The 27,815-nt window shown below is 30.2% G+C and overlaps 1 protein-coding gene across 2 annotated transcripts; it reads left to right on the forward strand.

Moving 5' to 3' along the window:
• Positions 1-506: 506 nt before the first annotated feature.
• Positions 507-27,805, forward strand: LOC124911102 (probable LRR receptor-like serine/threonine-protein kinase At1g14390). Of its 2 annotated transcripts, XM_047451547.1 has the most exons (6): positions 507-1,835; positions 1,915-2,054; positions 2,348-2,597; positions 3,425-3,646; positions 27,148-27,248; positions 27,325-27,805. In XM_047451547.1, exons 1-6 carry the CDS (start codon positions 650-652, stop codon positions 27,562-27,564), a joined length of 2,139 nt encoding a protein of 712 aa, XP_047307503.1. In that variant the 5' UTR covers positions 507-649; the 3' UTR covers positions 27,565-27,805. The 2 variants fall into 2 exon arrangements, with proteins under 2 accessions (XP_047307503.1, XP_047307501.1); XM_047451545.1 differs by lacking the exons at positions 27,148-27,248; positions 27,325-27,805 and adding an exon at positions 3,844-4,202 and having other exon boundaries at positions 509-1,835; positions 3,425-3,747.
• Positions 27,806-27,815: the final 10 nt, after the last annotated feature.

The following is a 27,815-nucleotide window of genomic DNA, read 5'->3' on the forward strand; positions in this document are numbered from 1 at the left end:
AAATTCGTCCCGGACTACATGTACTGATAACATCGAACTAACCCCTCACATAAAAGGACAAAATGATAAATTTTTTAAATATGACAATTTTGCCCCTCTATGTGAAGGAAAACAAACAAAAACATGTGAAATTCCGTAACAGAGATCTCTTCTGAAAAATAAAGGTAGGTTGGATGGAATAAGATATATTTGATTCGTCGAGTTAACTCTCTTTATTATTTTTGAGTGAATGTATCCGACGCAATGTATATCATTCATAACTTTATTATTAAGATGTTATCGCAAATTCATTTTAAAAGTCCATGAATGAATTCGGTTGAAGAGTTACTGAGTTAGTCAAGATCTTTCATGCAATATTTAAAAAAAGAATAGATCTCTCTCATAATCTAGAGCGCGTTGACATTGTTAGGCCTCAGCCAACGCTACATAGAAGATTAACAGCGACCGATCTCTCCGGTGAATAAAATACTATTATTCTGGACGATCTGTACTCTAAACTGTAGTCCCCCTTTTCTCTGTTTTTTCCTTTTCATCATCTAGCACATGGCCAACTCCTCTTCCTCACTTCCTTCTGTCCTTTCTTTCAAAACACTCTCTTTCATTTAAAACTGCAATCAGTTCCTTTCTCAATTGCACCCGATCGAAGAAAATGGAGATTTTCCATCACTCCAATTCAACCCATTTCTGTTTCTGTTTCTGGGTTTCTCTTACTTTCTTCTTCTTCTTCCCATTTTCATCTGCCCAATTATCTCCATCCGAAACCAGAATACTTATCCAAATCCAACATATTCTTGAATACCCACAACCTCTTCAATCTTGGTCTAACTCAACCAACTTCTGTAACCTCCCGCCAACCCAATCTCTTACAATCCTCTGCTCCGGCAGCCACATAACCGAATTAACCATCATCGGAAACAAAACCACCACCCAAAAACCCCTTTCAAATAACTTTTCCATCTATTCATTCTTCACCATCATCACAAAGCTCTCCAACTTAAGATCACTTAAGCTGGTTGGTTTGGGTATGTGGGGTCCTCTCCCATCAATGATTAGCCGTTTGAAGTCAATTGAAATGCTTGATATCAGTTCAAATTTCTTCACCGGAGAGATCCCGGATTCCATTGGGAGTTTGATCAGTATAAGAAGACTTGTATTAAGTGATAATTTATTCAATGGTAGTGTACCTCATCTGAATCATTTGAAGTTGCTTGAAGATCTTCATCTGGGTAAAAATCATTTAGGTCCAAACTTTCCATTGTTGCCGTTCAATCTTGTTAATGTATCATTGAGGAATAATTCTATTAGATCAGCCATACCAAATGACATAAAAAACTTCAGTCTTCTCCGAATGTTTGATTTATCATCAAATAAGCTTCTTGGATCAATACCTTATTTTTTATTGTCTCTTCCATCTATTCAAAATCTAAATCTTGCTGACAATAGATTAAGTGGGTCTCTTCCATTGAACATGTCTTGCAGTTCTAATCTTACTTATCTAGATATTTCCAAGAATCTTTTAATAGGTAAATTACCCATTTGCTTTAGAGAAGGGAAGAACAGAACAGTCTTAAGTTCTTGGAATTGCTTTTCGGGTGGTGGGTTGAAGAAACAGCATCCTTATAGCTATTGTAATAAACAAGCATTAGCAGTTGAGGTTCCAGTTGAGGTAAAGAAAAGGCAGTCCAATATTAAAATTTGGGCAGTCGTTGGAATTATTGGTGGTGGTGTTGGGATAGCTATTGTTTTTATGGGACTGGTTGTGTTGATTCTTAGAGTGTTGAAAAGGAAGAGAGCCAATCATGTTACCAAGAGTGACAATGTTGTAATTGAGAAAGGTTCTTTCTTGTTTTTCAAGTTCATCTTCATATTTATTTGAAGGATCTTTACAAAATTTATGATTGATTTAATTTGTAGGACATGGACATGTTCCAAGAACAATGAGGTTAGCATCACTCTTGCCCCCATATAATGTTTTTACATTGGAAGAAATGGAAGATGCTACAAACAACTTTGATCCATCAAATTTAGTTGGGGAATTAGGCTTACAAGGACAGGTAAACTCAACTTGTTCTTATCCTTTTTAGAAAAAAAATATTCTTTTAGAATGTAGGAAAGTATCCAACCGCCATAACATTAATGTTATTTTAAATGAGAATCGAACTTAAGACATCATCCTCTTAAGTTGTCAATGAGTCTTACATTATAAATCCGATGTCTTATATTAAATTTTCACTAAGAATACTCTTAAAGGGAAAGTGATGCTTGTGAGTTCGTGTTAATCACCTAAATGATTAACTTGGGTCAAAATCAAAAATTTCTTAAAGTGGTTGGTATTTTTTTTTATTAGATTTACAAAGGATGGCTAAGAGATGGATCTAGAGTCCTGGTAAGATGTTTGAAGATCAAAGAGAAGCTTTCTCCTCAAAGCCTTCAACAACAAATGGAAGTGATATCAAAGCTAAGGCACAGGAATTTGGTTAGTGTTCTTGGCCATTGTATTGCCACCTACCAAAACCAAAACCCTATTAATACAGCCACAACAATCTTCATAGTCATGGAATATATGGCAAATGGGTCCTTGAGAGATCATTTATCAGGTAAACAACTCTTATGTCTCACACATTTAACTGACTTTTTTTCTTTTTTCTTTTTTTTTTACAAATATGGTAACAAGATAATTCAATAGGAAAAATCAAGTGTCAATAATAGTACATATTGAGATAAAAAATCACGATTCGATTCTTAATAAGAACCTTCATATATTAAAGTTATTTAATAGGAATCAAACTAACATTTCGTGCCTAAAAAATCCTTTAAAGGTTATTTAATAGTAATCAAACTAAAAGTACCTAAGAAATATAGTGATAAAGCTAATAGGGTTATTAGAAATTTGAGTTTTTTTTTTTTTGCCTAATAAATCACGAATTCGATTCTTATTAAAAACGTCTTAAATGGAAGAGTCATAACTATAATCATTTAACTTCTTTAGAGTTTATTTAATCTGAATCAATTTAACATTATCTAAGAATCTAATGAAGAATATAATAGCGAAATTATAAGAAATTTAAACTTATCTTTTTCGTGCTTAAGAGACTAAATATCACTAGTTTGATGATCACTGCAAACGGCTTAGGTTAAAGTGAGGTATGACTATGATTGTTTAGCTTCTTTAGAGTTTATTTAACTCAAATTAAACTAAACATTAGTTTAGAAATATAATAAAGAAGGTATTATTGGAAAATTTGAATAAATTTGACCTTGTCTTAGGACTAAAAGAACAAATATCGTGATTTGATTCACACTAAAAACGTCTTAAGGTAATTATGACTTTGATCATTTAACTTTTTCGAGTTTACTTAACCCGAATCAAACTAACATTATCTAGGAAATTTGAGCTTGTTTTCTTCATTTATGAAATCTGCAGAGTGGGCAAAAAGGGATACCCTAAAATGGCCACAAAGAATGGGATTAACAATGGGAGTAGCCAAAGGAGTTGAGTTCCTGCATTCTGGAATTTCGCCTGGAATATTTGGTAATGGTTTGAGGATCGAAAATATCCTCTTGGACGAAACCCTCTCTCCAAAACTAAGTAGCTATAAGATCCCATTATCATCATCATCTAAACTGCAAACAAGAAACGAAAATGGTGAAAAAGAGGACATTTATCAACTGGGTTCGATTCTACTACAATTAATTACAGGAAAAGTGATTGAATCAAAAAGGGAATTAGATATCCTAAAGATTGAGGTACTTTTATGTTTTATGTTTTATGTTTTTGTTTTTGTTTTTGTTTTTGTTAAGGTGATATTATCAGATAATAATTAACTAATTATAAATGAACAGATGGAAAGTAGTTTGGTTGAATCATCAACAAGATTGAGAGAAGTGATAGATCCATCCATAAGAGGAAGTTTTGCATATGATTCAATTAAGACTGCAGTTGAGATATCATTGAAATGTGTTTGTGAAGATGAGAATGGGAGACCTAATATTGAAGATTTTCTTTGGCATATGAAATATTCTCTTCAAGTACAACAGGGATGGACTACTAGTAGTGGAAATCTCAGTACAATGATTAATTAATAATTGTTTTATTTTTTATTTTTGGTTTTTGAAAATACTTTTGTTCTACAGCCTGTAAATCTTTCACTTTCAGTCACTCTTTTTCTTCACATGGGTTGCCAACTTTCCATTTTGGTTTCTTTTCCTTTTGATTTTGTTGTTATTTCAATCAATAATTTCATTCACTGTATAGAATTGGTTTGGATTGAGTTTTTATTTAATATAAGCTCTTAACTAAGAACTAGTTTGATCTTTGTTTTTTTAGATTTATTTGAGTTTTATCCATTTTTTAAAATTTTTTTCTATATCACAATATTATAACCAAAAAATTTAAATTTTAAATACAAAAGAGGGTAGGTTTGGATGATTAGAATTATAATTAGAATTATAATTAGAATTATAATTATAATTATAATTATAGAATTAGAATTAGAATTAGAATTAGAATTAGAATTAGAATTAGAATTAGAATTAGAATTAGAATTGACATTGAAATTCTAATTTTATAAGAATTGACATTAAATTACAATAATTAAATCACAATTCTTATATTTAAAAAATATATATAATCAAAATAATTTTAATATATATTATCTATTTTATTAAAGAGAAATAATATATATAACACCCTCTATCGCATCTACCTGATTTGGTAAGAAAAAGAAAATATTTTTCTCTCTCCGGTATTTTTTTTTCAAGATATTTTTTTTCTTATCAAATCAGATAAGTGCGGTATGAAAGTGCTGTATATATCATTTTTCTTTATTAAAATATTGATTTGACATAACCAATTAAGATGGTTCAAGTGTTAAACGGTTTTTTAAGTTGAAAAAATACCGGTTTAACCGGTTAACATTATAGATTTAAAAAATAAAATATATCAGTTCAACATTTTAACTTTATAAATTAAAAAAACAAAATATCGGTTTAACATGTTAACTTATTAAATTAATATATATATATATATATATATATATATATATATATATATATATATATATATATATATATATATATATATATATATATATATATATATATATATATATATATATATATATATATATATATATATATATATATATATATATATATATTAGTTCAAAATATTAACATACTAAAAAAATATCGTTTCGATATTTAAAAATTCAAAATTCAAAAAAAGAAAGTATCGATTCAAAACTTTAATCGTGTTTTAAATATTAAGTTATTTTGTTTGAAAAAACATAAAAAAATTAGAATTACAATTACGACCTAAAAAGAATAAAATTTAGAACTATAAAATTACACTATAATGAATTTTATTAAAATTCTAATTCTGATTCTAATTTTTAATATTAAAGATCTAACAAATTTAGAATTAAAATTCAACCTTCAAATTCCAATTCTAATTCCAATTTCAATTCAAATTCCAATTCTAATGTCAATTCTCCAGGCTTACCAAACACACCCTATACTAATTTAACAAATTCAAAACCAAAATAACTTACTTTTGATTGAACAAGGTTTTTATGGTTAAAATCATAAAAAAATATTTGGTACAAGCCCTAAGAGTTTATTCTGTAATTGTTTGTTTAAATAATTTTGGGTTTATTTAAAACACATGGATAGATAGTAATTTTGAAAATGTGGGTTTTTTTAATAAAATAGTTAGAAGAGTATTATTATATAATGATAAAATATTTTTTTTTATAAAAAATAAAAAATAATATTTTAGTTAATGAATTGAGTGATATGATCGTGAAAGAGTGAGTGAAATGATATTTTAGTTAGAGTTTGTTCGGTTGAAGTTTATTTAAAAAATATTAATGAATTATGATTGTGAGGAAAATGATTTTTTTATATAAAAATAATTTAAAAGATATTAATTTATAATAATAACATATTTGGTTTTACAAGAAATATTGGACATTTTTATATTTTTATTAATAAATTAAGTAGAAGAATTAATAAGAAATAATAGAATAATATTTAATTATGGTTGAATTTAAAAAACAAAATCGAGCCGCTCTAAAAATTATTTTTGTTTAGGGTAGATGTTTGAAAAGTGAATTTTGGTTGTAAATGATTTGAAAAACATTAATATAATATTACTTTATAAAATGTATTTTAATATTTTAGTTAATAAATTAATTGATATAATTGATTATAAATTGAATAAAATGATATTTGACTATGACTGAATTAAAAAAAATAATTGAACAAGGCTTAGTTTGTTGTGGTTAAAGTTTATTTAAATAAATCTTGATTTAAAAAACAAAATATTAATTGGTAATGGTTTTGAGAAGAATATTTTATTTTTGGTAAAATGACTTAAAAATATTAATTTATAATTATAATATAATTTTAAAAAAGAAATAAAGTGTATTTTTAATATTTTGGTTAATACATTGAGTAATGTGATTAATGATAGATTATAAAATAATGTTTATTTATGATTGAATTAAAAAAAACACAACCAAACAGGCTCTAAAAATTAATAAATTAAGATTTTGAAAAGTGAATTTTTGTTGCAGATAATTTAAAGATTATTAATATATATAATAATTTTTAATAAAAAATAAAACGTATTTTAATATTTTAATTGATAAATTAAATAATAATATAAATTAATGAGTGGATAAATAAAAATACTATTGAGCTTTAATTTTAAAAGTTTATAAATTTTTATTGATATTAATTAAACTAGGAGGATTATCCTACTTTCCAAATGAAAAGAAGAAGAGAGTGGGCGAAAACACTATTAATGTTGAGATATTGAAATCACCCTCGAACATTTGTTAGATGTATCGATTCTATTAAATACGCTACAATTGCTAAAAAAACTTATTCATAGTGGTTAAGGTATTGAATTCACCATCGGACATTCGTTAGGTCTATCGATTCTACCCGATATACTTAGAGTATGACAAATCTATTACGAGCCGATAAGTATGAAGATTTTCCTAAAAAAAGAGCGACAAGGAAAGTTGAAACTCCGAATAACATAGTGCCAAGCTAGAATCCAAGACAAAACGTCAAGATTCGACGTCGGGGCAAAATCCTTTCATAAAAAGAAACAAGTGTTCAGAAACTATTTGCACATGAATAAGAATCATCTAATGACAACATCTTCGTTAAAAAAGGGAAGAAGGATAAAAATAATAAGAAAACAAAGATGGGTGTTGAAGGCAGTCAAAATAGCGAGGACATTGAGTCTTTAAAATCCAAAAATATTTTGATCGAAAACCAATTCATTGAATGAAAGGATTACAATATCTCTAAAATATCGGGTCATGCATAAAACCCTAGTCTAATACTAGGGCATTTTAAAAAAAACCATCTCATAAATAAATAAAAAAGAGGAAAACACTTCACATGCATAGAATCTCCAAGTCCGATACTGGGGCATTTTGAAAAAAAAAACTACATCCCCTAAATAAATAAATAAAATGCATCTCGTGAATAAAATCTCATAGTCTAATACTAGAGTCATTTAAAAAAGGAAAACGCGTCTAAAGAAATCCAGTCTAATACTAGGTGCATTTTCAAGAGGGGGACAAAATTAAAATGATATTTTTAAGACAACCTCTTTTAGGATTAACATCCGCCTGAATCATGAGTTCTTGAAGTCCATCCAAGACCGCAAGGTTGCGTGACTTTATCCAGATCTTCTTAGCTTGTAGTTAAAGCTAACCCGTAACTGGGTCAAAAGTCAAACCTTCAAGACATTTTTAGCTTGTGGTCAAAGTTAACCCGTAGCTAAGGTCAAAAGTCAAACCTTTAAAGCCTTTTCAGCTTGTGGACAAGTTAACCCATATCTAAGTAAAAAACAGAATGTTCAAATTCTTGTAGCTTATTTCGTAAGCTAACCTTCGATTTTTTACGTCGTCGCTAACTTGAAAGAATTTTTTAGGATATCTCTCTTTGAAAAATGCATCATTTCGAAAAATAAAGTGTGAGGGAATTAATTTTAAGGTTATTGAAAAATTAAAGTTTTATAAAAATGAGACTTTATAGACAACTCCATAACTTATTATCCCGTCGAATCTAGAAGAGATTAAGATATTTAATGGGAAGTGTGTCATAGGCCTACTTTAACTTTTTTTCAATTTTAATATCCTCACGACTAGAAAGTTACCACCTAATTTATATAAATTAAGAAATTAAGAGAAATGATTCCGGCGTTTAGTTACGTGTGGGAAAGAGTTTTTTAGACGCTATGTCCCACAATGTGCCTAAGGTCTCTATTAATTAATTTTGATCGTTTTTAAAATTCCTTACGTTTTACCATGTTTAAATATTTATATGCTACTATAGGATCACATAAGCCACAAACCAATGAAACCTAAAACTAGACAAAACAAATATATAAAAAATAAGCACAAGGACTGTGGTTAACCTCCACGGTTGCAAAACCTGATTTTTAGTCGAGGTGTGAACCCTGCCTGGTTGCGGGTGGAGAAAAAGAGCCAACCTCGGTCGCGGTCATTCTCTCGGTCCTAAGGTGCATCCTCGGTCGAGCATTGTGCAATAACATTGATCCTCGGTCCTCATCATGCAACATCGTCTATCAAGTGTAGGATTTAGCATCTCCAACTTCTATATCAGGTGCTAAATCATCAGTCGGGTGCAAATATGTCGGTCCTAGCGTGTAGCGGTCTCCGTAGGTCCTAGGTGAGTAGAAGGTCTTGTCTTCATTCTATTGGGTGCACAAAGTAGAGTCATAGCCTTTAGTAGCAACAAATACAGATCTTTGGTACTAGGTCTCCTACCGGGTGAAGAAAATGTGACCATCAACATGTACATTCTCTCGGTCCTAGTTGAGAATCGGGTGCATAAACGTGACCAACAATAGATCTGTTCTCTCAGTCCTAGGTGAGCATCGGGTCTACATTGGGTCTAGAAACATTGCCTAAGAGGCTAACCTAAGGGTGCAGAAAACAACAAAAACCCAAAAATATATATCGGTCTAATGTGCAAGTAAAACTTAACATAGGGTTTCTATTGTTCGGTCGGATGGAAACCTACAACAACAACCCTCGCGTGAACTCTTCATTTAGTTTAAAGTGACGATAAAACTAGCCTAGGGATAAGTCATCTCTGTTAGGTGAAGAACCTGTAGTAGAAAAATGCACCCTCTTGGTCTTATGCGTCGGTAAGGGAGAAGATGATTTTCTCGTTCGGGTGAAGTCCAACTGCGCACCCCAGGTCTGATTTATTAGTCTTTTTTTGAGAAAATGTTTTATCAGTCTTGAGCATAAAGAAAACTAGTCAAGCACAAAGCTAGGCTAGTTTTTTCGGTCCTGAGTGCAACGTCATCTAAAAGCGTTGGAAGCATCAGGAAAAGTCTCAGTCTCCGCATGTAGAAGAGCTCCTCGATCGTCTGTCATCCATGCGCACTCCAGGGTGCTTGTTTCTCGGTCCGATGCTCCTTCAACGTGCTCTAGGGTTTGTTTCTCCGGTCTTATGCACCGCTACAGCAGAATGCTTACTATTCTGTCGACTTCTAACATAACCCTAACTAATTAATTATTTAGCAATCCAAATAGGTCCCAAATTCTTCAAGACATTGAAAAAACATTAGTAATACATGAATAAACATTTATACAAACTAAAGTCTTAGTTCTAACATTCACAAAAAAATAAAATCAAAGCAAGAATCCAAGACATATTTTGTTTAGGGTTAATTTTAGGGTTCATTAGAAATTTTTTTTGATCAAAGGTCTCAGATGTAACATTAAATCCTAATATTTTCAAGCAAAATCGTTTAAAATAATTATTAATTGATTTTGGCTAAAAAAGATCTAGATTCAAATCAAGATCCAAGGTTTTTGACCGAATGGCTAGTTCTTGAACCGATTTTGATTTAAAAAATATTTTGGGTCAAAGACCCTAGTTTAATTTTAATTTTAGTTTTCTGTTTTAGTTTTATTTATTTACATGATGAGTTTATTTACATATTAAAGATGTTAATATGAAGAAACTTAAAGCAAACCAAAACAAGATTTAAAGAACATGCATGTTAAAGAAATGAAATAGACAATGCATTAGAAAATAAGAAGAAAAATCAAGAGGGAGCTTACAATGGGGATGCTCACAATGGGGATTCTCATTTAATTTAAGGTGAACCTAGCCAAAATCTCCCCTAAGAAAATCTTGTGATCCCTAAGAGTGGTGTTTGCTTAGAGTTTTCAAAATGGGCAATCTAGGTATGTTTTTGTGGAGGAAAAAAATGGAAGCCTAGGGGAAATTAGGAGATGAAAATTGGTCTCCATTCTAAGGTTCTAAGGGTGTGTATTTATTGGAAAATCATGAGAAACCCTAGGGTCCAATTCCCATTTACCAACCTTAACGTTATGTGGAAAAGTTCCTCATGACATTGTCAAAATATTTTTTTATTTAATAAAAAAAGAGCAAGTCTAAAGGGATGCCTTCATTGTCCTTCCACCACCTTCTAGGCCTTGCACTTGGATTTAAAATTCAAGAGGTGAGCAAGTCATGGACTCCCCCTTTCTTGTCCATGGTTTTGAATCTTCTATATGCTTCCACCATCTTCTTGAACTTGGAACTCTTCAAAGTCCACACGGTTTCCCAAACAAACAAAACAAATAAAAGGGAAAAGATTTTATTTATTCCCAAACTAAAGAGAATAAATCTAACTAACATTAAAAATAATTTTTTTAATGAAGGAGAAGACTAAATTGAAAGGGATAGACCTAGTCTTATACCCAATATTTTATTTAATAAAAACTTAATTAAAGTAACCTAATTAATCTAACTAAACAAATTCAACAAAAGATTTTTGGTTAATGTTAAAATAAAAAAAAATTTAATATAAAAAGATTTATTATTTTGTTTTATCCCATGTCTAAGTATAAGGCGATTTCACTAATTAAAATCATTTTATATAACAATTTATTTAATTAAGAAACTTTATTAAACAAATTATTTAAACAAAATAAACAAAATCTCGATATTATATATAAAAAAGTTTATTTAAAAAAAATTATTTTATTACTTAAGGTGATATTACATGATAAAATACTTTAAATATATCAAGTATGATAAAGCCATGTGTTTCTATAACTTAGGTTAATTATCACTTTAAATTTATTAAAACCCGAAATCAACTATTCTTGAAATTCAATTATTTCAAATATAATTGTTTATAAACTATAAAAATTGGGAAGGTGAAAAATGAGTGTCTATGAATGACTCTCTTGAACAAAATTTTGTAGAAATCACTATGTTTATAAAAAAATGCATGTCCAAGCTTTGAACATAGGCACTGTGTTTTGAAAATTTCCAATTTTATAGTTTATTTTGGATGTATTGAATGAAAATAAAAAACCTAATGTGTGCCTTGGAGAACCAGTGTGATGACCCTTCCTTCTTTAGATTTGGTCGGTACTCCAATCATTGAGGACTCAACTTCATCTTAACATTGGCGTTAAATACCATGACTGTAGTTTCGGTTAAACTAACAGTCTTTGATTGAAGTTTTAGATATATTTTATAATGAACCAATCATTTTTTTATTGAAGTTAAGTGAAATTGTGATAACACCAATCACCTTAGATTGGAGTTTACGATGCATTTCACAACGAACCAATCACCTTTAATTGAAGTTCAAGTAAATTTATAATAACACCAATCGCCTTAGATTGAAGTTTAAGATTTAAACCAATCGTCTATAATGAAATTTAGGATGAAATAAATCGTCTTTGATTAAATTTGAAGATGAAACCAATCATCGTTGATTGAAGTTTAAGGTGAAACCAATCGTCTTTGATTGAAGTTGAAGATGAATCTAATCGTCTTTGATTAAAGTTTAAGATGAAAACAATCGTCTTTAATTGATGTTGGAGATGAAATCAATCGTCTTTGATTGAGGTTGGAGATGAAACCAATCGTCTTTGATTGAAATTTAAGATGAAACCAATCGTCTTTGATTGGAGCTTAACATGAAACCAATCTTCTTTAATTGAAGTTGAAGATGAAACCAATTATCTTTGATTGAAGTTTAAGATGAAACCAATCGTATTTGATTGAAGTTTAAAATGAAACCAAACGTCTTTGATTGAAATTTGAGATAAACCAATCATCTTTGATTAAAGTTTAGGAGGAAACCAATCTTCTTTGATTGAAGTTAAAGATGAAACCAATCATCTTTGATTGAAGTTTAAGATGATACCAATCGTCTTTGATTGAATTCTAAGATGAAACCAATCGTCTTTGATTGAAGCTTAAGATGAAACCAACCGTCTTTGATTGAAGTTTAAGATGAAACCAATCGTCTTTGATTGATGTTGGAGATGAACCAATCGTCTTTGACTGAAGTTTAGGTTAAAACAAAACATCTTTTTGATTGAAGTTGAAGATAGAAACCATTCATCTTTGATTGAGGTTAAGGATGAAACTAATCACATTTGTTAGGATCGGGATCGCCCTTGGAGGACCGGGGTTCCGGTTTAGAAGGGTTGACCGCTTACAACAACACAACATACTCTGATTGGTGATAGTCCGGTTAGAGACTAAAACCGTTTCTTAAATCCGCGCAAGCTGTCACAGACTCTTGAACCGAGTTCAAGGACGGAAATGTCTATTTCAGCTTGAAGCAACACACAATGGTTTGGATGATATTTATAAGGATTCGATTAAGGAGGATAGATAAACCGGTTTGATTAATAGATAGAATTATGTTTCGGTTTGGTTTGAAATAAGTGATAGTTCGGTTTGGAGTAAGTGAGCCAGAAATAAAGAGAAAGACACGAGAAAATAATTTTTATGGATGTTCGGAGCAAATCCTCCTACGTCACCCCTTCTTCTCAAATTATGAGAAGGATCTCCACTAACTTGAATGTTACAACACTCACACAATTTTGAATTCATCGAGCAATTGCAACACGTTTCCTTGAAAGTGTCGGTCATTGTCTGAAATCAGGGCATGATGGACTACATATCTAGCGGCGATGCTAGTGCGGATGAATTTCACCACCTTAGACGATTTTAGGACTTTGTAGGAAATTGCTTCAATCCATTTGGTGAAGTAGTCAATGACTATGAGTATAAACTCGTGTCTGTTTGAAGCATGGGGATATATTTTTCTGATGACATTAATGCCCCATGTAGAAAAGGGCCAAGGGGATATCATATTGTAGAGGAGTGATGTCGGAGTATGTTTTGGGTTAGCATAAATTTGGCACTAATAACAACTCCTCACATAGCTCATACATTTTTGCTCTAGATTTTGCCAATAATATCTTAGGCATAATATTTTCTTGGCTAAGGCATTTTGTTCATGTGTGGGCCACATGTCTCTACGTGTATTTCTTCTATGATCCTTTCTTATTTTGGATCATCTACACAAAACATGTTTTGACCATCGAAAGATCTCCGGTAAAGTTTGTTGTCAAATCCAAGCATAATTGGTGGAATACTGGCACAATGCCCTTCGTTCTTTTTCTTATAAATGGGGTGAATATTTTCTGTATTCTATGTATTTCTAGAGAATATCATATTAGGGTTTAATAGAATTCTCATAGAAAGTTACTATTACCTTTTCAAAAGCCCATTCTTACTTTTGTCAAATTTTAAGGGGTTTGACTTTAATTTTGACGGAAATTTGAGTCATGGCTGCAAGAGTAGCTAGGGCATCCGCAAAGAGGTTTTGTCTCTTTGGAGTATGAATAAATGATTCTTAATCGAATTTGTTCATTAGTTTGGTTAGATGGGCATGGTAGAGTTTTAAATTTTCTCCTTTCACTTGACATATGTCGTTTGTTTGGGATATGACAAAATTAGAGTCACCAATTACTTCTAATTTGGTTACCCCTTTTACGTATGCCAATTTGAGACTCGAGAGACATGCCTTGTATTCGGCCTTGTTATTGGTAATGGGGTATTCAAATTTTATGGATATGGGGTTATACGTCCCTTTTAGGTCAACTAACATAATCCCAATTATGTAACCCTACTTTCCTGTACCTCCATCAAACATAAATTTCCATGTGTCTAACGTGATACTCATAATCCCAACATCGGGAATTCGAGTTCGTCTTCTAACTCAACAATGACGAGTTGGTCAGCTAGGACGTCCGCAACGACGCTTTCTTTGATGGATTTATGTATAGTAAAGGCTATGTAATATTCGGATTTCATCATCATCCATTTGGCGAACCTATGCAATAGAAGAGTTTGTTAGAATAAGAAATATATTGGATCCATACTTCATACCAACTTAATGGGATGGGCTTGCATGTAGTGTTTCAATATTTGTGTGACCCATGCTAATTCCCAACATATTTTATCGGTTGGAGTGTAGTTGAGTTCACGTCCAGACATCCTTTACTGAAATAGTAAACAATCGTTTTGAGTTTATGCTCGTTTTCTTGAGCCAAAAGGCTTCACATGACTGTTTCTGTTACAGTAAGGTATAAAATGAGAGGGATGTTGAGTCTAGGTGGCATGAGTATGGGAGGGGATTTTAGATAATCATTTATTTTGTCAAACGCTTGTTGACAATTTTCATTCCATACAAATTTTTTTTATCTTTCTTCAGAAGCTTAAATAGTGGATCACATGTTGTAGTAATCGCGTCCATGAACGATTTGATGTATTAGATTTTCCCAAGAAATCATCGGACCTCTCTTTCATTTCGAGATACCGGCATAGCCGTTATTGCTTCTATCTTATAGGGATCGACTTCGATTCCTCTTTGAGTGATTAAAAATCCCAATATTTTACTAGTTGTGACTCTAAACGTGCATTTCTTTGGATTGAGTCGTAGCTGATATTTCTTAATCATTCGAAGGATTTTTTCGAGGTTTTGGACATGTCCTTATCGATTCTTAGACTTGACGATCATGTCGTCAACATAGACTTCAACTTCTTTGTGGATCATGTTTCGAAGGATCATGGTGGATTCTCTTTGATAGGTTGCTCCCACATTCTTAAGACCGAAAGGCATGACACGATAATATAAGGTACATACTTCTGTTATGAACGTGGTCTTTTCCTTGTATTGCGGGACCATCATGATTTGAATATTTCCTGAAAATCCATCCAAGAATGACAATAGTTCATAACCAGCAGCATGGTCGACAAGTATGCTGATGTGTGGTAACAGGAAGTGATCTTTAGGGCTAACCTTATTTAGATCCCGATAATCCACACATACACGTATCCTCATGCCTTTCTTTAGAATGGAAAATACATTGGCTATCTAGGTAGGATAATTTACTACCTTGATAAATCCAGCTTCGAGTTGCTTTTGGACTTCTTCCTTTATCTTAGTTACGACATCATATTTCATTCTTCTGAGATTTTTCTTTATTGGTTTAGCGTCTGGTTAAAGGGGAATATGATGTCGCGTGATCTATGGATCGATGTTTGGCATGTGCTTGTATGACCAAACAAAAACGTCTTTATTGGCTTTTAACAGCTCAACTATTTCAAGACGTTCTTAAGGGTTTAAACTTTGGCTGATTAATACGATCTAAGGATCATTGGATGTGTTTAAATTTATTTCAATTGTCTTTTTAGCAGAAGAGAAAATTTTGTCCTCATTTTTAAGAAGTGTTTTGTTTCAATGTTTAGATCAGAGTAAAAGGAAATATCGTCTTTACCCTTGTATATTCGAAATATTCTTCTTTTATCATATCAATGAGTTTATTACATGTGTAGGAAGAGATAATCTAATAAGACTGTCATTCTTAAGTTTCTTACAATGTACATTATTTGACACCTCTCTATACATGAGATGATAGGAAGTTTTGTTTTCGTCGATTAAAGTATGGATGGATAAGGGGACGTCGGTTCCATGTAGACTTAAGGTGGTGATTTCCCCAACTTGATCAGTTATCGTGGAGTTCCAAGCCATGTTTTCCAGGGTGTCATGTCAATACTCCGTTCTTTTCCTAATCACACAAACAGAAGGGTTAGGTCCGTAGGAGCAATCTAAAGAGATTTATAGACCTAGAAAATATTTATATAAATTTGGGTTGGTAAAAGGTTCACGGAAGTCGAAGCATAACGTGCTTTGTCCTTCACGAATGAATTTCCCATTCAAGGTTGGAAGAATGGGTATATGTTGTTTGAATATTTTCTTTTTTGGATTTTCTCGAATCATGTTGAAACATATCCCAAATCAAAGTGGTCCAAGTCGTAGAATGACCAGAGAAATAAAGGAATGCCGGTGGCATTGCTAAAGTCGGAATTGTTAGACGAATCTTTACCTTCTTGTAAGATTGGACATATTTCAAATCTACATAATTCAACCTCTAAGGCGTCAATGTGAGTGGATCCAATGACATCAACAACGTCAGTCATACCATTGAACGTGAATACTTGGTCTTTGGCTATGAATCTTAATTTTGATGAAGCATAAAGGCTAGAGCCTTAGATTGATGCAACCATGGTCTTCATAGAATAAGATTGTAGGAGGGTTTCATAATGATGACACAAAGTTGAATTGGAAGGGTATGTTAACCACTTGGATGATTTATTTTAGGAATCTCATTATCTCACGTCGTGAGCTGTCAAAACCTCTAACACACAAGTCAGATGGTAGGACTTTGTCTTTAGAGACGCCTATTTTCTTAAGATTCCTCCAAAGAGATATATTGAGTGATGAACCGTTTTCTATAAGGTCCATGAGAATGGTTTTCTCTTCTATTTTTACAGAAATATAGAGGGGCTTAACATGGTTTGTTTCGATTGTTGGAAGATCCTTATTTTCGAAGCTGATCATATTGTGTTGTGAACTGGAATAAATTATTCCTACCAGTTACTCTAAGATGGTTTCAGTAGGGTCATTAACCTTGCTTAACACGTTAAGGACAACTTTCCTATGTTCGATGGAGTACATTAGGATTTCCCAAATGGAACTATTAACATTTGTCCTTCTAAGTTGATTTTGAAGATTGTCTTCGGGGTTTAAAGCTCTAGACTCATTTTCCTTCCTTCTCCATGAGGGTTGCTTGGAAGTTGTTGGGGACATTGGTCGTCGTGGCTTTCATGAAACTCGGTTGAAAATTGGTTCCACCCCGAGTTGTCGCAATGTCCATTGGGGCATGGACTTGGACAATCATTTTTTACTCATCTTTTACCCACCATTTTGAAGTCTTGCTGGAATGGGCTTTAGACTTTTTCTTGGGCCAGGGATCAATCATTTTGACTTCCAGCTTAGCATCGTGGATTAGATCCAGCAATGCATCAGTGTCGAGTGTCACTTCATTAGTTGTGATCACGTTGACTTGATGATCCGGTAAAGGGTTCTTTGCTATCTCTAGCTTGGTAATAATATTCTGATCGATCAATTCTTGAAAGAGATGCTCGAGGGTGCTACAATTATTCGTATCATGTTTAATTATTTGGTGATAATCACACCAAGAATTCTCATATTTTCCTAAGAATGGCTTGTCTGTTCTTGGAGTAAGAGGTTTGATTAAATTCTTCTCTTAAAGAATTTTCATGAATTGACACAAAGACATACCTAGGTCATCAAAGACTCTATGTGGTCTGGGTGCCTTTGGAGTCGTAGGTTTGGTAGGGGTCGGTATACTTTCCTTGACATGTGGAGACTTGCTAAGGCTCGTCTTTAGAGGAGGACGTTCCTTCCAGACAGTTTTCACATGTTGTACTTCAGTCTTTTCCTTTTTCGGAAATTGACTTAGAGGCTGATAAGCTTTAAATGTTTTTCCCACCTTTCATTCTTTCTTAATCGCATCGTCGAGATTATTGCATGTTTTTAACAACTTTTCATGTTCTAGAAGGTCTTGACTATGATTGCTACAAAATATCAGTCGTTGGCGCTTTCCGGAATCATTAATATGGGTGATATTAGGATGTTTAAGGTGCATATTGATAACAACATTGCAGATCCATTGACTAAACCTATGTCTAGACTCAAGCATGAAAGTCACACTAGGGCTAAGGGTCTCAAGAACATTGGAGAATGGCTTTGATTTTACTTTTGTACTAATTGAGCTTTTATAAGTGTTTGACACTAGTTCTATGTTTGACTTAATAATTTTATGATATATGATATTTAATTCTTATTTATATATTGTTCTAATCAATATTGAATAATATGTCCAAATAATTCATTATTAACAAATGAGATCACCTTAATTGTTCTGGTGAATGAAACCTCATTAAGAGAAATGAAGTTTTGAATTATTAAAAGTCTATAGTTCGAAATCATCAAATAGACATAGATGACTTTATATGTAACTATATTGTAAGTTGACTGATAGTGCCAGGTTTCATGGGCTATAGGGACATGGAGGTGTCTAGTCATTTACATATATGTGTATGGAGGATACATGTAAGACAAACCGGCTTAAGAATCTTCAAAATTTGTAGAATTTTAAGTAAAACCATGTTTAGTAGATTCCTCAGACATGAGTATGTTATGGTCTCTCTTGATAATTGGTATTTCTTTGACACTATTAAACACTTCCATAAAAGGGAGTTATAAAAACAATTGTTGAGATTGCTAAAAATTGAGTGGGAGCGATAGTCATACAAGACTAGAGAAGTCCTCCTACTTCGTGTATAACATGATACATTGGAAAGGAATGGTGTCTCGATCACTTGAAGGGTAAGAACTGAAAATGCATGGCCATGCTCGGATAGATTACTTGAATCATCCGTTTTATTGACAGTTCGAACTCAAAGTTTAAGAAACATATTTGATAAAGGATATGAATGTCATCATATCATCAAATAAGATATTAAGAGACAAAGGTATCTTATATTGCACACTTGTTTAAGGACAAGTGGGAGATTGAAAGAAATATGTCTTTTAATTTAATGTGCAATGACTAAACCTGGATAAGACAATTAACGATAATAATTTAATCCGATTATTTTAGGAGTCGCAATACTTTGCTAGAAGCCAACTAAGATTAATGGGGTTAAACCCATATCTATTATAATTGGGTCCTATGAGGTCACACACTTAGAGTTGGCAGAATAGATTAATGGGAATGAAATCCAATTATTAATAATATATTATATATTATTAATAATTAGAAATAATATTTTATTTATGAAATAAAATAATTAACCATGGTAAATTGATTATGGAAACATGATAGAAATAATATTTTATTTATGAAATAAAATAATTAACCATGGTAAATTGATTATGGAAACATAATATATCAAATTAATTATGAATATAATAATTTGAAATAGATTTTATTTAGGAAATAAAACATTTATTATGAATATTAATTGCAAAATGGAGAAATACCAAAAGAAGATATTTTGGTTTTCTTTTGCCCTAATTCTCTAATTTAACATCTTAAAATAGGGATTTAGGAGAGAGAATAAGTGATTTTGAAAAACTCATTTTCCCATAAGAAATTAGATTACTTCTGTTGTTCTTTCGTCTTAGCAGTCGAAGTCAACTAAATTTTGATAAGCTCGTGTGGACCAACTAGAGGAGCAACACGTGGGGCTCTCATCCTTTATACTACAAGATATATACGAAATTCACGCATTAAAAGTATTACCTTTTCGATAATACTTTTAATCGCTAAATGCATGAACATCATGAATAGATGTTAAGATAGGATCATATTTTTCGCAATATACATCTAATGAATGTCAACACATGATTCTACCGTAGAGGATGAAAAACTGATGATTGTTCATACGGAGGATGAGAAGAAGAGCACGAAGGTGAAGGAGAAGATGATCACGTTAGAGGTGGAGGATGATGATGAAAAGTTACTTACGCCTACAAATGAGATAGTGAATGAGAAAAAGAGTGAATTGGTCATCCAGATTCATCTAGACATAAATGATGATCCGAGTGACGATATCATATGTACCAATCTTCTAAACAACTTTCTCTTCTATTCTAGATTTAGTTTGATTTTATCCTTCTAAACAACAATAGGTTATCCATCTCTTTTTTTCTTCTTTTTATTTAATTTTATATAATCTTATTTCAATTATTTTAATATCTGTATACAGGTTGTTCGGGTAGAAATTCATAATATTTTTAGTGGTCTACAACACAATAATAGAGAATTTTCAACTCGTTTTTAAGGATAAATCAAAAGGATTTTTCTAATTTGTTGATAGATTTGGTGACATCGATTTTATTATTATCATTGTGTCGAGAAGTCACAAAGTTAATATTATCTTTTATGACCGATATCATCTTGTTCGTTGTTATGGATATTATATTCTAATACTTTGAATTTAATTTATTTGTGTTATCACTCTTACTGAACTTTATTTCTATGATCCGATATTCTTTCAATCAAGTGGATTCTTTAAAATAAAGAGACTATGGAGTTTGTATTATGTTAATATTGGTTTCGAGATTTGTATTTTATTCTGAATTTTAATTTTATAATATTTTACTAACTAATCTCAATCACTCTTTTAGGATGGAAAAAAATTTAAGAATAATTGATTTTTTCACTGTCCATATAGAAGCTTGTATTTATTTTTGACTTGTTGCCCATTAGATCTAGTGTTTCAATATTTCTTTACAATAATCTTATACTGAAAGTCTACTTATTTGAAGGAGTATCTAACTACATGATCTCACAACTAGTAAGAACATATTAAATAGATTTTATGAGTGTTTTGTCTAATTAACTAGTTAAATGTTTTTATCATAACCTTGGTGTGTAGGATGAAAATTGACTTTTTTTCCCACGGTGAATAAATATGTAATAACTCATTACGATTCATCAAATATGTATATTATGATTAATGGAGGGATTGTAAGTATGAAAATTTCATTGAGAAAAGTTTAAAGGCTGTTAAAATTTGTGGTGAGATCAATTTTGTATGTTCTAGATTGCAATTAATAGTATCTAAGAAAACGTAGTTAACCAAATTATTGCAAATAAAAAAGTAATTTTTTTTGACATAATTAAGGCTAATATTAATGACGACCTAATAATATTTGATAATTTGATCAAGGTTAGTTTCATAAATTATACGATTTATACATTTCTTGGTGAACTACTAAATGTGGGTATTGTTATTTTGTTGTATAAGTAGTTAAAGAGTAAATAATGTGATAGATATAAACAAAATTAAAGAAAAGTCATACCACATCACATGTGTTTGGAGTTGCCTCTTCTAGTATACTTTGCTATGAAAGAGTATTTGCCTTTAATTTATTAATTACTTAGAGAAAATGGTGATTCAGTTGACCCAGATTCTAATGGTAGAAAAATTGGTAAGTTTTTGATGTTATTAAACTTATTATTGATAAATGTTTCAAATAATCATAAACCTAAATATGTTTGATTTGCATTAATATTTTCAGTAGCTATAATAAATTTTTTTTGGGGTTAAAATACAATGTCTATCTTAACTCTGGAGGTTACCAATTATATCAAATTCTTTCTTAATGTTTGTTTTTAAATTTTATTAACTAATATAGTTTTTCTCAAAATTATTATAGATGTTGATGGCAGAGTCCCGCTTTGGAATGCACTGAAGGCAGCTTGTAATGAGTGTATTGAAGAACTAGAAAGAAGTTGTGTATATATATGCCAAGGGGATATGGTCGATTTTGTTTTGGATGTTGTTCAAAGTGATAATTGACAAATGCTGCTATGTAAGGTGGTATACTATGGTGAGATTTGACACTCCATGACAAAGTCTTCCAATGCTTTTGCCATGCTAAATTTGCATAATGGCCTAAAGACAAGCCTGAAGATTGAATTGAAAGCACATCGTCGCATGCAGAATATAGATAATCTTGTAATAGAGACCATTACTTGCCCAGAAAAATGAGACGACAAATGAAGATTCCTACTTTTTCAAGTACCTTAGATTATGTAATAAAGATAGACGAGAGAGCATATTATGTTTTTTTTTCTGTGTTTGTATGATTGTATTGAATTTGTAAGGATGGTTGATATTCTTAGTTCTTTAGTTAACGAACTTATTCAAATGGAAGAAATAATTATTTAAACGAATCTATGTATTATATGTTTAAGTTTACATCATAAAATTGATAAAATTGATCGGGTGTATTGAGTTCATATAGTGTGTTAGAATAAAGAAAGAAAGATTGTATTGAATGGTATATATTGAATTACATAAATTATGTCTATTATATAGACATTATATTGAGCTTATAAGGAAACTAATAATATAATATAATATAATATTAATATAATAATAATATTATCACAATTTATATAATATTGTGATAATATCTTACATATATTTTATCTTATATTCTAACATCCTTACTCAAACTCAAGATGGAAAACTCTTGAACAACTTGAGGTTGAAGACGAGATTATGAAATGATGATGTTGTATTCTTCAAAATTCAAAAATTCGTGAGCTCCATCCAGTTAAAGGATGACAGTGTGTTGACGGATAAACCAGCGAAGAGATAGAATCCCATAGGAATAGAATGCTGGGGTGAAACAACAACCAAATGAACTCCGAAGTTACTCGCGAGTCTCGAAATCCATCCAACGACGGAATGACAATGTGTTGCATTAAAGAAAACCAGCGAAGAATGAATGTAGAATCCCATGAAAATATAATGTTGGAGTGAAACAACACCTGTAAAACCCATTCTAACGAGAGAATGACAGTGTGTTGACTAACTAACCAGTAAAATAGCACATATAATTGGATTAACACCAATAAAAATATGGCATTAACAACTGGAATAAAGCAACAACTGAAAACAAACTCATAGAATATGATTGACGAAGAAAGTAAGAACATCAACATAATTATTTGAAAGAAGAAAATATTATTAAGAGATAGTAATAATAATTAATAAAGCATTATTAGAGCCCTCCATCAATGGTTAAAGTAACCATTAATGGAGGCAGCAGAAGACTATCACTTAATTGACTCAAGAACGATAAAAAGGCTCTGATACCATGTTAGAATAAAGAAAGAAAGATTGTATTGAATGATATATATTAAATTACATAAGTTATGTCTAATATATAGACATTATATTGAGCTTATAAGGAAACTAATAATATAATATAATATACTAATGATATTATCATAATTTATATAATATTGTGATAATATCTTACATATATTTTATCTTATATTCTAAGATAGTGTATGTATGTTTGAGGTTGTTTGTAGATTAAGTATTACAGAGAATACTTCATCTACATCTTTAAAAAGAACCTCCTCAAACAAAAAGTTAACTTAAATTAACATTTTCACTTTAAAAACCTTTATTTTTTTTTAATAGTCTTAGTATCCAAAAATAAAACCTGCAAAGTAGCAAAATCAATTAATAATGGTTAAATAAATATGAATATATATATATATTATATATATATATATATTTTACAAGTTCATTATTAAGATACTAATAAGGTAAATAAAAATAAAAATATTCCTTTTAATTGGAGAATATTGCTTATTTGTTAAAAAAAATATATTCATTTAATAAAAAATTAGAACTAATATTTTTTGATAGGAAAAATTAATCAATTTGTTTTTCTTTAACTAGATTTAAAAATTTATTAACAACATATTTGTTTATCAATTTTTCACATAATATTTTTATATATATAATTGAATAATATGTTTCATTTAATAAAATTATTAAAAATAAGTGATTATTGATTATAATGGTTACCTTGATCAAATATTAATTTCCCTAGATGTTCCTTGAATTACCCTATCTTTGTCAAAATTATGAGAGGAGAAGTTGTGTGTAAGCGTTGAAAACCCTTTAATTTACATTATAAATTGTTCTAGAAGAAATCTGCAATGTCCTAATTTATTTAGGTTTGGCTTACAAGTATTTGATCAAGATGAAAAAGAAGTTGTGCTGAAAGCATTTTTATTTTCATTGCAATTTGTATATTTCATTATGAACTGTTCTTGAAGAAATCTGTAATGTCGCAATTTATTTAATGATTATTTGTTGATCTGATAATTATGTTTTGTTTTATACTTTGTTTGGAAGTAATTTAAATTGGTTTCGTGGAATGAAAATGATCGGAAAGAAAACACCTAAATTCAAAATTTAACACCATGTTTGTTTGTTTTTCTTTTATGTGAGGAGATGGTTTACCTATGATCGATTCTTTGGAGGATGTTGCTTTCTTCGCGTCGACTTCTACTTGTGGGAGAATCTGTTCAATCGATTGTGCATTGAGGAAGATGAGAGAAATTGAGCATTGATTTTTCACATTTCTCGACTTTCGGTTTTCGAACTTTGCTGCCTTCATTGATTATGTGAGGCCTATAGAGTCTAATGAGACTTGAACCTTTTTTATTATGTACAGAGCATTTTAACCACTCACTTGTTGATTTATATTTATTATTTTATGTATATATATATATATTTATATGACTAATAATTTAAAAAATTAATAATATATATTATTAATAAATATTTTTTATTATTCAATTATTATTTAGGTTTGGCTTACAAGTCTTTGGTCAGGATTGTCAAAAGAAGAAGTCTTGTAAGTGCTGAAAACCTTTTCATTTTCTTTGCCGTTGTTCTTGAAGAAATATGCAATATCACTATTTATTCAATCTGATGATTGTGTTTGGTTTTATAATTTGTTTGGAAGTAATTTAAATTGGTTTTGTGGAATGAAAATGGTCGGATAGAAAACGCCCAAATCCAAAATTGAACACCATGGACTTGTTTGAGGAAATGGTTTTTTTGGGTTTTATCCTAAAAATCTTTGTTTGAAAAAATTAGGAAAAAATTAGTTTTTAAAATTTATAAATTAAATTATCCTTTGACTTTAGTGGATATGGCGTAGGTGAGAGAATGATGGTTTAGAGAGAGAATAATATTAGAGGATAGTTTTAGTATTTAAATGATAAAATTAGTTGATTTGATGGTTGATAAGATGTTTGAGTTTTGAGATAAAAACTAGGTTTTATCCCAAAAACTTTTTCATCAAAAGAACCTATGTTTGTTTGTTTTTCTTCTATGTGAGGAAATGGTTTTACGTATGATCGATTCGTTGGAGGATGTGGCTTTCTTCACGTCGACTTCTGTTTGAGAGAGGATCTGTTCAATCGTTTGTGCGTGCATGAAGAATATGAGAGCGATAGAGCATTGAATTTTTACAAGTTTCTCGACTTTTGGGTTTTGGTACTTTGCTGCCTTGGTTGTTTAGGTTTGACCTACAATGTCTAATGGGATTGAAATTTTTTTATTATGTACGATTATAAACAATTAAGGTTGTTGATTTATATTTATAATTTTATATATACATATATATATATTTTTAAATGATTAATAATTTAAAAAATCAATAATATACATTCAAATTTGTTATTTTAATATATTTAAATTTTAGTTTAAAATTTTATTAATTTTATAATTTTAGTTATATTGTACGTATATAATAACGAGAGAAAAAAAAATATTTATATAAAATTATTGATAAAAATTTTAGTAAATAAAATTTAATTATTATTATTAGATTGCATTTATATATAAAATATTATTAGAATATAATGCATTAAAAAGAATATATATATATATATATATATATATATATATATATATATATATATATATATATATATATATGACAAAAAAAATAAAAAATTAAATTAATTAAAAAAAGAAATTTATATATATGAGATACATGACCAATTTAAAATTTTAGTTGAAATAATTTTCTCAAATTTAGAACTCTTTGAAATTTGTATGGTTTAAAGAATTCTAACTTATAATATATTGTTATATTTAACTCCCACTCACTATGTTAAATCAAAGCTAAATTTTTTAATTAACTTGTTATGATTTTATTTATTTATTTAATTAATATAATTTACTTACACCTCATCACCTGGTAGCAGTTAAAAACAAAAACTTCTTAAAGTGGTTGGTATTTTTTATTAGATTTACAAAGGATGGCTAAGAGATGGATCTAGAGTCCTGGTAAGATGTTTGAAGATCAAAGAGAAGCTTTCTCCTCAAAGCCTTCAACAACAAATGGAAGTGATATCAAAGCTAAGGCACGGGAATTTGGTTAGTGTTCTTGGCCATTGTATTGCCACCTACCAAAACCAAAACCCAATTAATACAGCCACAACAATCTTCATAGTCATGGAATATATGTCAAATGGGTCCTTGAGAGATCATATATCAGGTAAACAACTTTCATGACTCACACATTTAATTGACTTTTTAATTTATTTTTTTATAGTTTTACACATTACAAATATGATAACAAGATAATTTATTAAGATAAATCAAGTCTTAAAAGTAGTACTTATAAGATCAAATATTACGGATTCGATTCTTAATAATAACCATCATATATTAAAGTTAGAGTGAAATGGATCATTTAACTTTATAAAAGTTATTTAATAGGAATCAAACTAATATTTCGTGCTTAAGAAACCTTTTAAAAGTTATTTAATTAATAGGAATCAAACTAACTGTACCTAAGAAATATAGTGATGAAGCTAATAGGGTTATAAGAAATTTGAGTTTTTTTTTCTTAATAAATAACGGATTCGATTCTTATTAAGAACGTCTTAAATTGAAGGGTCATAATTATAATAATTTAATTTCTTTAGAATTTATTTAACCTGAATCAATTTAACATTATCTAAGAATATAATAAAGAAGATAATAGCAAAATTATAAGAAATTTAAACTTATTTTTCTCGTGCTTAAAAGGCCAAATATTATTAGTTTGATGCTCACTAAAAAAATATTTTAGGTTAAAGTGAAATATGACTATGATTGTTTAACTTCTTTAGAGTTTATTTAACCCAAATCAAACTAACCTTACTTAAGAAATCTAATAAAGATGGTACTATAGGAAAATTTGAATAAATTTGATGTTTTGTTTGCGTGGAGAACAAACATCACGATTTGATTCTTACTAAAAACGACTTAAGTTGAAGGGGAGTTGTAACTTTAATGTTTAACTTCTTTTGAGTTTATTTAATCCGAATTAAACTAATATTATCTAAGAAATTTGAGCTTGTTTTTCTTCATTTATGAAATCTGCAGAGTGGGCAAAAAGGGATACCCTAAAATGGCCACAAAGAATGGGATTAACAATGGTGAAAACAAGAAATTAGATATCATCATCATCTAAACTGCAAATAAGAAACGGAAATGGTGAAAAAGAGGACATTTATCAACTGGGTTCGATTCTACTACAATTAATTACAGGAAAAGTGATTGAATCAAAAAGGGAATTAGATATCCTAAAGATTGAGGTACTTTTATGTTTTATGTTTTTTTTTTGTTAAGGTGATATTATCAGATAATAATTAATTAATTATAAATGAACAGATTGAAAGTAGCTTGGTTGAATCATCAACAAGATTGAGAGAAGTGATAGATCCATCCATAAGAGGAAGTTTTGCATATGAATCAATTAAGACTGCAGTTGAGATATCATTGAAATGTGTTTGTGAAGATGAGAATGGGAGACCTAATATTGAAGATTTTCTTTGGCATATGAAATATTCTCTTCAAGTACAACAGGGATGGACTACTAGTAGTGGAAATCTCAGTACAATGATTAATTAATAATTGTTTTATTTTTGGTTTTTGGTTTTTGAAAATACTTTTGTTCTACAACCTGTAAATCTTTCACTTTCAGTCACTCTTTTTCTTCACATGGGTTGCCAACTTTCCATTTTGGTTTCTTTTCCTTTTGATTTTGTTGTTATTTCAATCAATAATTTCATTCACTGTATAGAATTGGTTTGGATTGAGTTTTTATTTGAATAAGCTCTTAACTAAGAACTAGTTTGATCTTTGTTTTTTTTAGATTTTTT

Source organism: Impatiens glandulifera, chromosome 8 (assembly GCF_907164915.1).
Source record: "Impatiens glandulifera chromosome 8, dImpGla2.1, whole genome shotgun sequence".
Classification (NCBI taxonomy): Eukaryota; Viridiplantae; Streptophyta; class Magnoliopsida; order Ericales; family Balsaminaceae; genus Impatiens; species Impatiens glandulifera.